General features: G+C 41.6%; 2 protein-coding genes across 2 annotated transcripts in view; both read right to left on the reverse strand.

Annotated features, from left to right (window-relative positions):
* The window catches only part of FEZ2 (fasciculation and elongation protein zeta 2), a 31690-nt gene extending 26617 nt beyond the window's left edge, over positions 1-5073 (reverse strand). The window contains exons 1-2 of the mRNA XM_082306580.1: positions 4824-5073; positions 3069-3177 (exon numbers count right to left, since the gene is read on the reverse strand). Coding sequence (XP_082162706.1) covers positions 3069-3177; positions 4824-5059 — 345 coding nt within the window. The 5' untranslated portion in view covers positions 5060-5073. The remainder of the gene's footprint in view (positions 1-3068; positions 3178-4823) is intronic.
* A 2367-nt stretch (positions 5074-7440) lies between these two features.
* The window catches only part of CRIM1 (cysteine rich transmembrane BMP regulator 1), a 197094-nt gene continuing 191450 nt past the window's right edge, over positions 7441-13084 (reverse strand). The window contains exons 16-17 of the mRNA XM_082308005.1: positions 12523-12710; positions 7441-10321 (exon numbers count right to left, since the gene is read on the reverse strand). Of these exons, the coding sequence (XP_082164131.1) occupies positions 10145-10321; positions 12523-12710 (365 nt within the window). The 3' untranslated portion in view covers positions 7441-10144. The remainder of the gene's footprint in view (positions 10322-12522; positions 12711-13084) is intronic.

Raw genomic sequence — 13084 nt, forward strand, 5'->3', positions numbered from 1 at the left:
TATATGTACAAAATACATGTACATATATAAAAAACAAAAGGGGAACTAATATTGAATTTTAAGAATGAAACAGATTCCTTGCCCATAATAATGGAATCAATGATTCTTGCTGTCAAATACCTGGAAACTGAAGTACTTTAACAACTGAAATCAAAACTGCAACTGGGAAAAGTTAAAATAGCTGTCAGTCTTTAAAGTCTTTAAATACCCTCAGCATATAAAGACCATATACACAATGACATAGAGATATCTGCATGGAAGCCAGTCAATCCAATGTAGATATTTAAATCTATTTAAAAGACAGACATTTTTCAGTGTGGGGTAAAAACCTAACACTACACAAACCTGTTATGTTATGTGCTTTTATAGTTCTACTTTTTCATGTAATAAAAGACATGAAAAATGTTGTTTTAAAAAACAGAACATAGTTATCACCCCAGATTATTTTAAAAATATATTGTTGAATATCTCAGGCTCTTTTCGAAAAGAAACAGAAGTAACGCTGTTCCCACACGTATACCATCAAATTACATTGACCCTTCAGAACTGAAGATGTATATATAGTAAAAGAAAAGATTTAAGTCCCCTCCTTAATCAGTCAAGTATATTTTACTCTCACATGATGAGACGTTCTGGTTTATTTACAAAGTTGTTTTCTATTTCTGCATTTGTCTATTACTAGATTCCAGCCAAACCAAGCTAGAAAAGCCCCCCAGCCCCCAAAAGCTGAAACCCCTAACCTTTGACATTTTGAGCTCAATCACTTTAACTGGTCTTTGTGCTAATTTACAAGCGCTAAGATTAGCTGTATAAAGTCCTTGGTCTCACTGTCTCAGTCTTCAATTTTTGTTGTCATTCCTTCAATTTTCCCATTTCCTTAAAAACCTTAATAGTCTTCAGATTCATTTTGAAGATGCTGATATCCCCAGACAGCTAGTCTATAGGGGAAAATACACAATTTCTACTTCTTCAGCCATCAGAATGAAGTCAAATGTCCACTTCTTTCCAGAATCTGAATTCCAATAACTATGCAATGACAGGGCTCCACTAAGAATATCTGTTCACCTACTGCACAGGCACATCCCAGTTTTGACATTGTAACGTCTGCAGTCCTCACATGTTTTTCCATGTATATAGGACTATGACTATTATCTATGGGATAGTAAGCAAGGATAACAGTTTATCTAGAAGGAGGTCAGCTTCCCCTCCTGACATCTCCAGAAACAACATTCTGAGAGACTATCAGAATATATTCTGATAATTTAGGCTAATAAACCACCTAAAACAGCCCAAGCTACAGCTGATGCCAAGAGGACCACCTGGCCTTCCACCCAGCCGCACTCCATGCCTGTTTCTGTCCTCACACTCCTACCAGCGAATGACTTGTTTAAAAGTAATCTAACAAAAATACAGTAAACAAGCAATTGCGCAATCCTGTTCCTTGTACCACTGTACAACACTTCCACCCAACTACTTTCACCGTCAGAGCTGTATAAAAGCGTTCACAGATCTGTGATGTGAAGCACAAAGATGAGATGAAGCAGCCTCATTCACCTTAGATTTTTTCCCTACTAAAACAGGAAGAGAAATACTTTAAGCACAAGTTCCACAGCATATTATTAGTTCAAATGCATCAAGGAAGTGTTGCTTAGCTGTTAGTATTCATTGTAAGAAAGTTAAAACAAGCTACTAGCTGGTCCATATGTGCTGTCACATACCCAGAAATACTGCTGAAACACAGAGAAGTAGAAAAAAAGTATGTCAAACGCTCCCAAACAGATGGGCTTTACACATCAAAAGGCATGCCAGGTGGAGTGAAAGCTGAAAAAACTTGAGATATTTTTAATCCATAAACTGATTTTCCTTCTCCTGGCAGCATACCTAAGATTCTTTCTAATCTAGCAACATGACTTTACATTTTTTTATGTAGTTCCTTCATAACTTCCTGCAAAGAACTTAAAAAAAACTATATGAAACATTTTTTTTTATATTGTACCTAGTTCCTAGAAATCTATCTTCCAGTCTTCCAGTCCATTTTTCAGTCACACAACAAGGTCACAGCATGGGGGGCTGTAAGTCTTTTTACTTTAAATGTAAGCGTTTAATTACTCTAAAACCACTTAGAAAATCTGAACAAAGATTCTAATAAAAATTAAAATAAACACAATTCAAATTCAAGGAATCATCATCAGACTCAAATCAAGAAAGTAAGTAAGTTCCAAATTGCCATCTTCCCCTGCTGAACCCCACAGTATCCTCAGCAGAACAATCTTTGTTCCTGTCACACTACAAAGTAGCTGTGGACTACGTAACGGATGGTGGAAGTCAAAGCATTACCCTATTCTCAGGTTACACACGCAGATATTTTCACAACGTAACCCAGCTTCACTATGTTTAAAAGATAAGCCACTCATTTCCTCAGAAGACCTGAGAGAGGGGAAATCTTCCTAGCTTTTCTTCCTGAAGCGTTTTAATCCACTTTTAAGAAGATCAGAGGACAACCCTTTCTATATACCTCTCTGAAGCTCTTCATTCCCTGCTCCCTCCCCAGACAACTATTCTACTTGTTAAATAAGAAAAACAAACCAAAACAAACTCTTGCATTTCACTGTCTCCTGGGTCACCTTTCCTGTAAAAGAAGCCACTTTAGTCTCCACCTGACTGCAAAATGAGGTGAACTTAAAGTCCACACTGGATTTACTAAAACAGAGTACTCCTGTCTCTTTTCCTCCCTTACCCAGAAAGGTTTCGTGTTTCAACATGGAACAGACAGTAGAAAGATTTTATGTGAAACACTTCCTCATTTTACAATTTTCTCTATCATGCTCTGGCTCTAATGACCATCCATCTAAAACTAACCCCGAATTATTCCAACCCATGGAGGTGCAAGCATACATCAACGGTTATTTGATTTTTTGATTTTTAAAACCCCCTCATGTATAATGCCAAGCACTAAAAATATTTTAAGCCATTTAATAACAACACTCTCTTATACAAATGCAAATTGTTTTATTTCCCTGCTGAGTATAAAAGATCCAAAGAGGGTATTTCTGCTGATCAGAACTTACCCCTTTTTCTGAAAGATTGAGTGTTGGCAAGTGCAAAGCTCTGGTGTGGGAAGATTTCCAGTCAACTGGCATTACGTTACCATAATTATCAGTCAGAGCATTCCAAATCCTGGAGAGAAGAACAAAGGAACAAAAATACAGACCTTAAAACAGGCAGCAACTGATCAGCAGTAAGCATATTTGTAATAATGTATTTCTATCAACAACTATTTTTTCCTCCCTAAATATTCATCTACAAGTTACTGACAATATTTTTATAATGTTTTGAAGCTAAGAGAAAGTGGTTTTTAATAAACATATTTCCTTTTTTAAACCAACAATGTATGCACAGTGGTGAAATAAAACAATGTGATGAAGAGGCATCTTCATTACTAATTATATAACCATACTCAAAATTTTTTTGAGGGGTGGGCGAGTCCGTGAAATTTTAATGAAATTTGAGCTCAGCAATAAATCCATTCCTAGTGTTCCTTTCCTTTTGCACATTAAAATCAGGAATTAGCAGAGGCTACGTAGCAAATTCTGAGCCAAATATTTTTTTTTTCTTTCTTTCCATTTATCACAGAATAACGAACATGCACAAAGTATACTAAAATTTTGCAAGAATTTAGGTCTATCCAGAAGTACTCTGGCCGAGCTCAGCCCACCACGCTTGTCTACAGTTGATTTTAACTGCGTCTACAGCGTACAACCTCTCTGGCGGTACTCGAGGCGTGCGTATGCAGCCCTATTCTGGTATACCAGCACAGATTTTGAAACAGAGCAGCCCTGTTAGCAGGCTGCTGCCTCAAGCCAGCTAGCAAGCCCTGCCTCTAAGCGCTCCGCTCTGGGCGCCCGTTTGGAGCGGCCGCCTCGCCAGGCTCCGAGGAGGTCAGCGGAACGGCTGCGCCAGACACAGAAGGGCAGACAGAGCCTCGCCACCGCGCGACGTGTCTCGGATTCATGCTTCTTTGAACTTACCTCACTGTTTATACCATAGGTATCTAGTCTCTTGCTAAGGTTTGTTTTTTTTTCTTCTCTTATGCTAAGATATACAATTTAGCGGCCTCAAAGAAAACCTGCAGTATTTTTAATGAAGACATGCTGACTGAAATTTACTGTAAAATAGCAAGTGTAAATACTTGCAAAATAGTGTTAAAAACAGAAAAGCAGCATAGATCAGAAAGGCTCTATTGCTCAGGGGAAAACACAACTATCACGGTTGCAGCTGAGGTTTTGCTTTCCATCTGCTTTCCGTACTTTCCACGTTTCATTTCAAACACTGAAACAGTGGGCATTTTGCAAGAAGCTAAACAACTACTACCCTCAGTCCCTCTGCATTTCAGAGCTGCTACTTCTTCTTACCCCGGCGGTCAGCGGCGCCGGGAGGCTGACACCCTTCCCTGCCGGTTCGGGGGGCGAGAGCAGAGGGCCGAGGGCAGAGCAGCGCCGGAGCCCGGCCGCCCCGCGCCGCGCAGGCGGGACGTGCGCGCCTGCCCCCGGCTCCGGCTGCGGGCCCGGCGGCTCCCGGCTGCGGGCCCGCGGGCGGGGAACGGCTCCAGCTCCCGCAGCCCACAAGCCCTGCTGGGGCTCGGCGAGAGGCAGGCCCAGGCCCGAAGGCCCCGGGGCAGCGCCGTGGCGGGGCAGGGGCAGCGAGCCGCCGAGCCCGCGCTGCCCCCCGCCGCCGCACCCCGCCCCGGCTCTCCCCTCGGGCCGGGACAGGCCTCCCCCTCGGGCGGCCCGACCACCGCCGCTCCCCCCCGGGCCTGCACTCACTCGTCGTCCTGCAGGGCGCTCTGCTCCGTGAGGGGCCGCAGCGGAACGCGGCTCTCGCCGCCGCCGCCAGCCCGGGCCTGCGGAGGCTCAAAGCAGAGGGACAACTTCGCCCCCAGATCCCCACCGCCCCAGCCGCCTTTGTCGCGGGCAGCTTCGGGGCCGCTGCCCGCGGGGGGCTGGAAGCCCGAGAAGTCTTGCCAGTCCCCCGGGTCTCGCTGCGAGGCCGCCGCCGCCATAGCTGCCACCCGGCCTGGCGACGCCGGGCTGCGCGCCCCCGCCCGCGGCTCCCGCGGCTCCCGCAGCTCGGGGGGCGGGGCGTGCGGCGGCGCGGGGCTGCCCGGCGGCCGCGGCGGGCGGGGCAGGGCGGGGCGGCCGCGGCGGCGGGAGGCGGGGCGTCCGGGGAGGCGGGGCGTCCGGGGAGGCGGGGCGTCCGGGGAGGCGGGGCGTCCGGGGAGGCGGGGCGCTCGGGGAGGCGGGGCGCCCGGGGAGGCGGGGCGCCCGGGGAGGCGGGGCGTCCGGGGAGGCGGGGCGCCCGGGGAGGCCTGTCCCCGCTCGGAGCCGGGCGCCGGTTCCGCCGCAGCGGCGAGGCGGGCTCGGCCCCCGGCCTCCCTCGGAGCGGAGGAGGGGGAGGCAGGTGGCCGGCGCGGCGCGGGGCCGTGGCTGAGCGTGAAGCGGCCGAGCCCTGACGCCGCTCGCCGGAAGGACGGGAGGCGGGGCTGGCGGTGCCGGCGAGCGCCGCTGGCGGCCGCCGCGGCGGGCTGGTTCCCGCACACGGAAAGTGACGGCCGCAGGGCTGAGGCAGCTGCCTGTGAGGCAGCGAGTGGGGGCAGTTCGCGGGGGAGGGAGAAGGAGGAAGGAGGAGCGTTTGCCGTAATGTCATTGTCACCTGGTAACCTAGGGATGGGTGGCTTTTTGGCTGTCATTTTCCCCTCCATTCAGCCACCTGACACGTATAAAACTAAGTTTTGGAGCTACTTGGCTCTTGCTAGCGTGGTCATTCCCGTGCCCGTCCTTTGCTAGCTTAGTGTTGTGCCCTTATGTGCAATAGCTTATGGCTTTTTTTAATCTGGTACTTTTTTGAGCCACTGTAACTTTTGATATCCCACAGTATGCAGCAAGAAATTGTCTCTGCTCAACTTCTTGAATTTGTTTCACAGTTTCTTCTCATACTTACCTCATGCTTGGAAAGAGACGCAGTGAGCAGAAAATTCATTCCCTGTTGAGCATCTGCGTGCCACTGGGCTATTTAAAGACCTTCGTCCTGTCCTACTCAGTTACAGCTTTTTCAAGCTGCCAAACCCTAGCAGACGCAGGCATTCCAACTGTGACCCTTTCTGACGTGGGGAGCAGGGCAAAGGAGGCCAGCACTACTTCGAGTGTTCACATGTGGATGCACCATTGGTTTATACAGTAGCACAATGATGTTTTCTGTTCCATGCTGATGAAAAAGCAAAATATTTGCAGGAAGAATTTGAAGATGCTCTTCTAGAAGACATAGTCTTTCATAGCCATAGTCTTGGGAAGGAGCAAAAACGCTGAAACAGGTAACTAGCAAGGGAGAGGAAATGACTGGAAATTCAACCTATATAAAGGGATGCACAAAAATACTGATCTGTCCTAGTCAAAGTCAGTTATGGGCTTTGCAGGAACTATTACTACTTGGGCATTTTGGATTATTGCAGCTAGCTCTGCAAGAACATTGACTCAGTGGCAGCAGCAATCCAAACAGTAAATACCATGCTAGTTCCAGGGTATACCATGTTTGAACAACGTGGACATTTTCAGTCCCTTTGCCCTTGATCTCAGAAGAATGTAATTGAATGGGAAGTACAAAGAATGGCAAGGTTGGCCAGAAGGTATGGAACAGCTCCCAGAGAACCATCCTGGGCTTTTCGGCACAGAAAAAACGGAGAGAAGATACAGGCTTCTAAATTAATGGGTGGCATATAGCTACTGATCCGCTGCTGCTTTGAATGCAGAAAGTAAGGGATACCAAATGAAACCATTGAGGGGTAGGTTCAAAGAAAGAAAAGGAGACAGTTCTTCACACAGCAAGTCGTTAAGCTGAAAAACTCCTTGTCTCAGTAAGCTACATACCAGAGCTTTGCATCAACTCCATTAATTTACAAATTAATAGAAGAAAACAATATTATAGGCTAATAGGTAAATGAATGATCTGTGGCTCAGGAACTCCTTGATGTGCAAATTCTGATTCCACACACTTTCCGTAGGACCTCATCTCACAGCCCCATCTGATTGATTATGGCTCTACGACAGACGGACTCGCTGGCAGGGCAAAGGCCCAGCCTTGTGTTTGAGAGATTGCTCTTTACTGGATGCTGAAACTATTTGGAATTCCAGAGATCCCTCTAATGCGAAAATTCTTTACTGTAAACCCCAGAACTTTCTGTAACTGCAAACTCTTCTTTACCCACAGTATCTTCTGACCTGTTCTGATCTAAGGTCAGCAGGACAATGATATGAATTCCTACTCCCAGGGGGAAAAAACCTCACCACAATATCAAGATATAAACTAATGTCTCAAGACCCAGTGTATGGAAGTAATAAATATGAAAATTTCAGAAAATGTGCATCAATAGGTTTAAAATTTTTTTATTGTGCTGCCAAGAGCCAAATTACAAGAAACCGCCTTACAGTTAAAAAAGTAAACAAGCAATCTGCTGAACCGCAGTGCACTCCGAGTGCCACATATGCATCTATTTTTCAGAAAATTATATCTGCATTTCTCTTACAAGAGCACAACAGGAACCAAAGTAAAAGAGTGTAATGGATACAGCACATAGGATAAATCATATCTTTAAAATAATAATAATAAAATAATAAAAATAAAAAACATTTTACACCATGTCCTATATCCTGCTAATATTTTCAGAATATGGCCTTGATTGTAAAACAAAAGCAAGCATTTACAATTTCTGGATAAAGACTGCTTACTCTTATGCAAGGAATGGATGTTTTGTCTTGACAAAATCTTTGTAGTAACTGGACAGAAACATCTCTGTTTCAATATCAGATTGAGTACAAAACACTGGGGAGACTACATTTTTTCTTATTGGTGGTTGGAAACTGAAGTTATATAAGCAGAAAAAATGTTGACCCTTAATGATACACCTATTTTTTTCTTTGATGCAAACAGCTAGAACACCTTTTTGATATTCTAAAACAAAAAAATTGTTAATCTTCAGATTAATAAATTAGGTCATTATAATAATAAATTAGGGTTTTTTTTTTTTTCAGTTTTAAAGTTCAGCAACCTCTGACCAAGTATTTACAACAATACTTGAAAGTTCCTTTACAAAAAATACATTTTCTTTTCACATTAAGCATACTGGGTATCTGTGTCTCTTATGACAAGCATTTGTAAAAGAAAAAAGGCAATGCACAAATGGGTAATTAGTATAAAAGTGCCAAGACCTGTTTGGAAAGTTAACATTGTATTATACAGTCAGAGTTATAAATGAGGCAAGCTACAACAAACTTCCAGCTTAATGTGGACAATATTCCAGTAGTTGTTTCAAACAATTGTTTGAAAAAAAAAAAAAAAGAAGAAAGAAAGAAAAAAAAGAAAATCCAGGAGCCGATGGTGTTATTCTATGGAGCTGATTAGTGCTGCATGTATATTGTCATCAGTGTCTCTAGCCAATGCATTCATTAAAAAGCCTTTTTAAGGCTAAGCAGGAAAAGAAAAATAAGAAACACCCTGAAATGTAGCAAGTAGCAAGAGCAACGCTTACTGCTATAATCGTGCACGTACTGTACACACGCAAACACAAGAGTGCACACACACACACACGCGCGCGCAAACACTTTCAAATCAAATCAAATCAAACTGTAGGTAGAATGAGATGCTCTTTTCTTGTCTTTCCTAAACTCACAAGCGATTAAGCATTGATATGGAATGCCTGTTTATCTGTTTCTGCTCTGGGTAAAATCTCTCTCAGATAAAAATACATTCAACAAGAAAAAAAATAGAAAAAATATATACTGTATACATAGTGTTTTATATATACAGTATATATATGTATAGTGTATATACACATGCACGTATATATACATATGTATACCTACATGCATTTGTATATACATATATATACACAAACATACAAATACTTTTTGTTGTTTTTAGCATAATTATATTTACATAAATATTCCTATAATGCTAAAGTTTAAAGAAGCATGATCTCCTTTTTTTCTGAGCTTCAAAAAAGGTGCTTGAGTAATATACAATTAAAATTAAGCAGCTTCCTAGCATGGAAGTAGTTTCTAAATCTGCATACCAGTAAATAAGAACATCAACAAGAAAAAAACAACAACCTTAAAACAGTCTCTTTTTTACTCTCTTGTAAGCAAGAGCTTTGTCCAACAAAAATATTTTTCCTTCTCCTGTATGAACAACCAGAGATTGATATAAAATAACAAAACAAAACCACAACAGACAAAACAAACAAACAAAAGCCCCTGGAACTGCATGGTGTTCTTGACTTTTCCTTCCTTCCTTCAATACTGCTGTCAAAAGATCCAGTGCTCATATCAGGAATTACTTAGGCCTCAGTCATTTGCTAACTCTGCCAAACTCTGGCTAATCTAGCCAATCAGCTTTGAAGAAAACAAAAAATAAAAACAAAAAGCAGCACAAGGTATAATTTTATACATCCTTAATAAACCCACCCTTTATTTTCTGCTATAACCTTTTCCTTGCTATTTCATTAACTACTGCAGCTTCTCGTCATATAGAAAAATATTTGCAGCTACACCACACCTGTGATGTGACAAATTCTGTTCTAGGAGTATATTACTGTAGCAACAGCTGGAAAAAAAAAAAAATCAGACCTTTTCATATTTTTTTTTTTCACCTGGGGTTAGGCCTTGCTGCAACAGATGCAATTTCAGAGCAACAAGAAAAACCACTATCCTGCTGCTCGGCAGTATTCTTTATTCATTTTCTTCTCCAGCCAAACATGGTCAGCTTCTCTGAAGCTTCCTTTTATCTCATTGCCTACCCCTAGCCCATGATTCCCCCTCCCAGAAAACCTCTATAGCTATGTTACAAGCAAATACATCTTAACAAGTTTTAAAACTTTGGTTCTAAGAAAACACTTGGTCAGTTATCTCAAGGAAAAGTGGGAATGCTTTTTCTGGCACATTGCAGGAGTCAGAGCTCATCCCAGTAAGGTCTTAGAGCTGTACATGTAGTCACAAATCCAATACAATCCACTAAGCAAGTGCACAATTCTAGTTTTATTTTAATAGCAGACTTAGTCTCTCTCTCTTTCTTAAATCCTCGGTAAGGGTGCAATTCTTCAAACTGTTTGATAGAAATTATCTGCCTGTAGGTTGTTCTGTTTCTGCATGCTGTAAAATCCACTGTATCTTGAATCTGGGTCTGCAATTCTTAGCATCCTCTGAGAACTGTCCACCTGGACCATGGTACCTTTCTTGCAGTCCACATAGACCAGTTGATTGTTTAGGCAAGAAGGCTGTTAAAACAGAAAGGGAATATTGAATCAGTTAAAAAAAGGTTTGTGTTCCACCCATAATTAAAAAAATGTTTATGGTTCAAGTCCATAAGCACAAACCAAAATCAAATTGGCAATTAAAGAGTCTGGACTTTTGCTAAACTTGCTGAAGGCTTATACCAGGCACAGTAACAGACCAACTCCCTCTTCTGAATCACCGTTTTTCATCTTCTGAATGGAGCTCTGGTATTCCCATACCCAGTCCTCCTATTCCTCTGTTTGAGAGTCCTTCAACTGAAAGATTCTGCAGCTGAGAGGAAGGTGAAACAATGCTGGGCGCACATCACCTTAAATGCTTGTGGGCTAAGCATGAAGGAGGACAGGCAGTAAGCATACTCTATGGACACATACGAAGTTAGTGACAATGCTCACACGATAAGCATGCTACAAATCTTAAAAATCCCAGTTTCCACTGGTGTAGCTTCTTTTTCCAAGACTTAAATCAGAAGGGTTTTTATTACTAAAAATTTACATTCAGTAACCCTTATTACAAAAAGGTTTTTTTATCCAGGTGCGTATTACAAAACGTTACTGTAACATGCTTTACATTTGGCTCTTCAAAAGTCTGCGGACTGGATTCACAAAGAAGTCCTGAGGTTTACTGATGTTAACAGAATCACGGCTAAACATTAGCAGTTCATCTGTAATTTTAAACATCTTTTCTGTAATCTTTCTTTTAGTATTCATATGATTTAAGCACAGTTGTTGATTTGTTCTTTACTGAATAGCTGGACTATTTTCAACAGAAAGAACATAAGCCAAAACAGGCTTGCCAAAATTATTACTAGGAACCATCAGTCACCCAGCAAGGAATAGGAGAAACAAGGAATAGGAGAAACTAGTGAGTGACACCTAGTTGAAGAAACCTTAAAAGAAAGCTGTATTTATGACAAAGACCCTCGTAAGAAATCTGAGTTTCAGTATATCCACAGTCTTGTATTGAACCTGTATGTGGCTTAAAGTGAGCTTTCTTAGCATATGGAGGATGCCTTCTGGTGACACTGAAAAAATGTTTCAGCAATAGAAGCGTTTGAGGAAAATGATGTTTCGTAAGTAAAAAAGTACATAGAATTATTGATTATTGTTCCACAGTTAGAAAGTTGTGATTTTTACTTCAACTATTTTGTCACATAGCACATAGCAGCCTTTCTGAGAGTTTAGGAGTAAATACATTAGAGTTAAAAATGAATTTTTAAATGCATTCCTTAAGAAATTCAGAAACTGGTATCGCTTACTTGTCTTGAAAGACTGGAAGTAGAATAATACTGATTCTTCATGCTTCCTATTTAATTACAATTGAATTCAACTTTATGCTTTGACTATATTTGTAAACTTTTTGGAAAAGACTTTTTTTTTTTCCTTTTAAAAAGCTCTGCAGCAGTGACAGAAAGAATATGGACATTTAATTTGTAAAGTTACTTTATTACTCTTCTAGGTGGAACAGAAGAAAAGATGCTCTCAAATTGCGTTCCAAGTATGGACAAAGTCTGTTTGATCAGAACTAGGAAATATACGTGGGATAAATTGGGGAACTGATATAAATGGCATTTGAATACGGAGTAAGGGCTTAGTCTGTCGATGGAACTATTACTCAAAACAAAACAATGCTCTTTTCACTGTTCATTTCCAAGCTACCTGCTTCTTCCTTTCTTTGGTAGCCTCAGAATACTTAATAGGTAGATATTTCCTGAGATCTCAAAATATTAATCCCAGAACCATATGATGCTGTTATTAGAAAATGTGATAAATACTACTAGTACATACAGTACCTGATGTTGAACAATACTTTTAAAGCGGATGAAAGTTAAGAAACCAAAAATATTCTCTTACGAGTTTGACTGCAGATAAGCAAGTTGCATGTATTTACCTACACATATACAGAGTTGGGTATATTTTTAATTTTTTTTGCTGAGCTTGATTTCTATCTAGTGACAACTCATTACTATATGGAGCAGGAAATGTTTTCATTTGATAGTGAAAAAAATCATTTAGGAGACTAAATAAATGCCAAACAGACTGACTGGTATAAAATGGTTTAAGACAAAGAGAAAATAATTTAAGAGACTTTAGATGATGTGAACTCAGTTGCATCCTACACAATATTCTAGTTAATCTTGTTTTCCAAAAAAGTGAGAGCCTGGAAACAGACATAAACATGGCACCTTTGTTGGAGCTTTGTAGCAGGACACTGGAATCCACTGCTTTTTCTGATTGACGAGCAGAAGGACGATGATCAGTAATAGTGCTATCGTGATTGGAATTGTCACCAAGGCAACAGAGCTAACTGACGCATCTTCACTTGGGTGCGGTCCACCGCCACTTCTGTACTCTCCCTGGAGATGACTCATGTCTGCAAGGCACATGTGAGCATTTGTTAGTAATTATAAATGGGCCTTGACCATAAATAAGAATGTAATTATGAAAGTCTCAGTTGTGTATCTTGTCACTCACATGAATTTGGACTTCCCTCTCCTGAAATGTCACCTTATTCATAGAAATTAGAACAACTGAAAGGCGATATCTTCTACAGTAACTATATTAGCCAGGGAAACGCCATCAAAAAGAGAGGAAATAGGATGGACTCTAAAGCACGGTAACAAGCAAGTGTGACAATAACCTCTTAACTCAGTTGCGTTCGCATCATCTTATCTGATCACAACCAAATTCCCAGTTGTAAGAAAAATCAGCCCATGTTTCTATGCTGAGGAAAACCTGGAAGTCTTA

The sequence above is a fragment of the Platalea leucorodia genome, assembly GCF_965183815.1.
Source record: "Platalea leucorodia genome assembly, chromosome: 3".
Lineage (NCBI taxonomy): Eukaryota > Metazoa > Chordata > Aves > Pelecaniformes > Threskiornithidae > Platalea > Platalea leucorodia.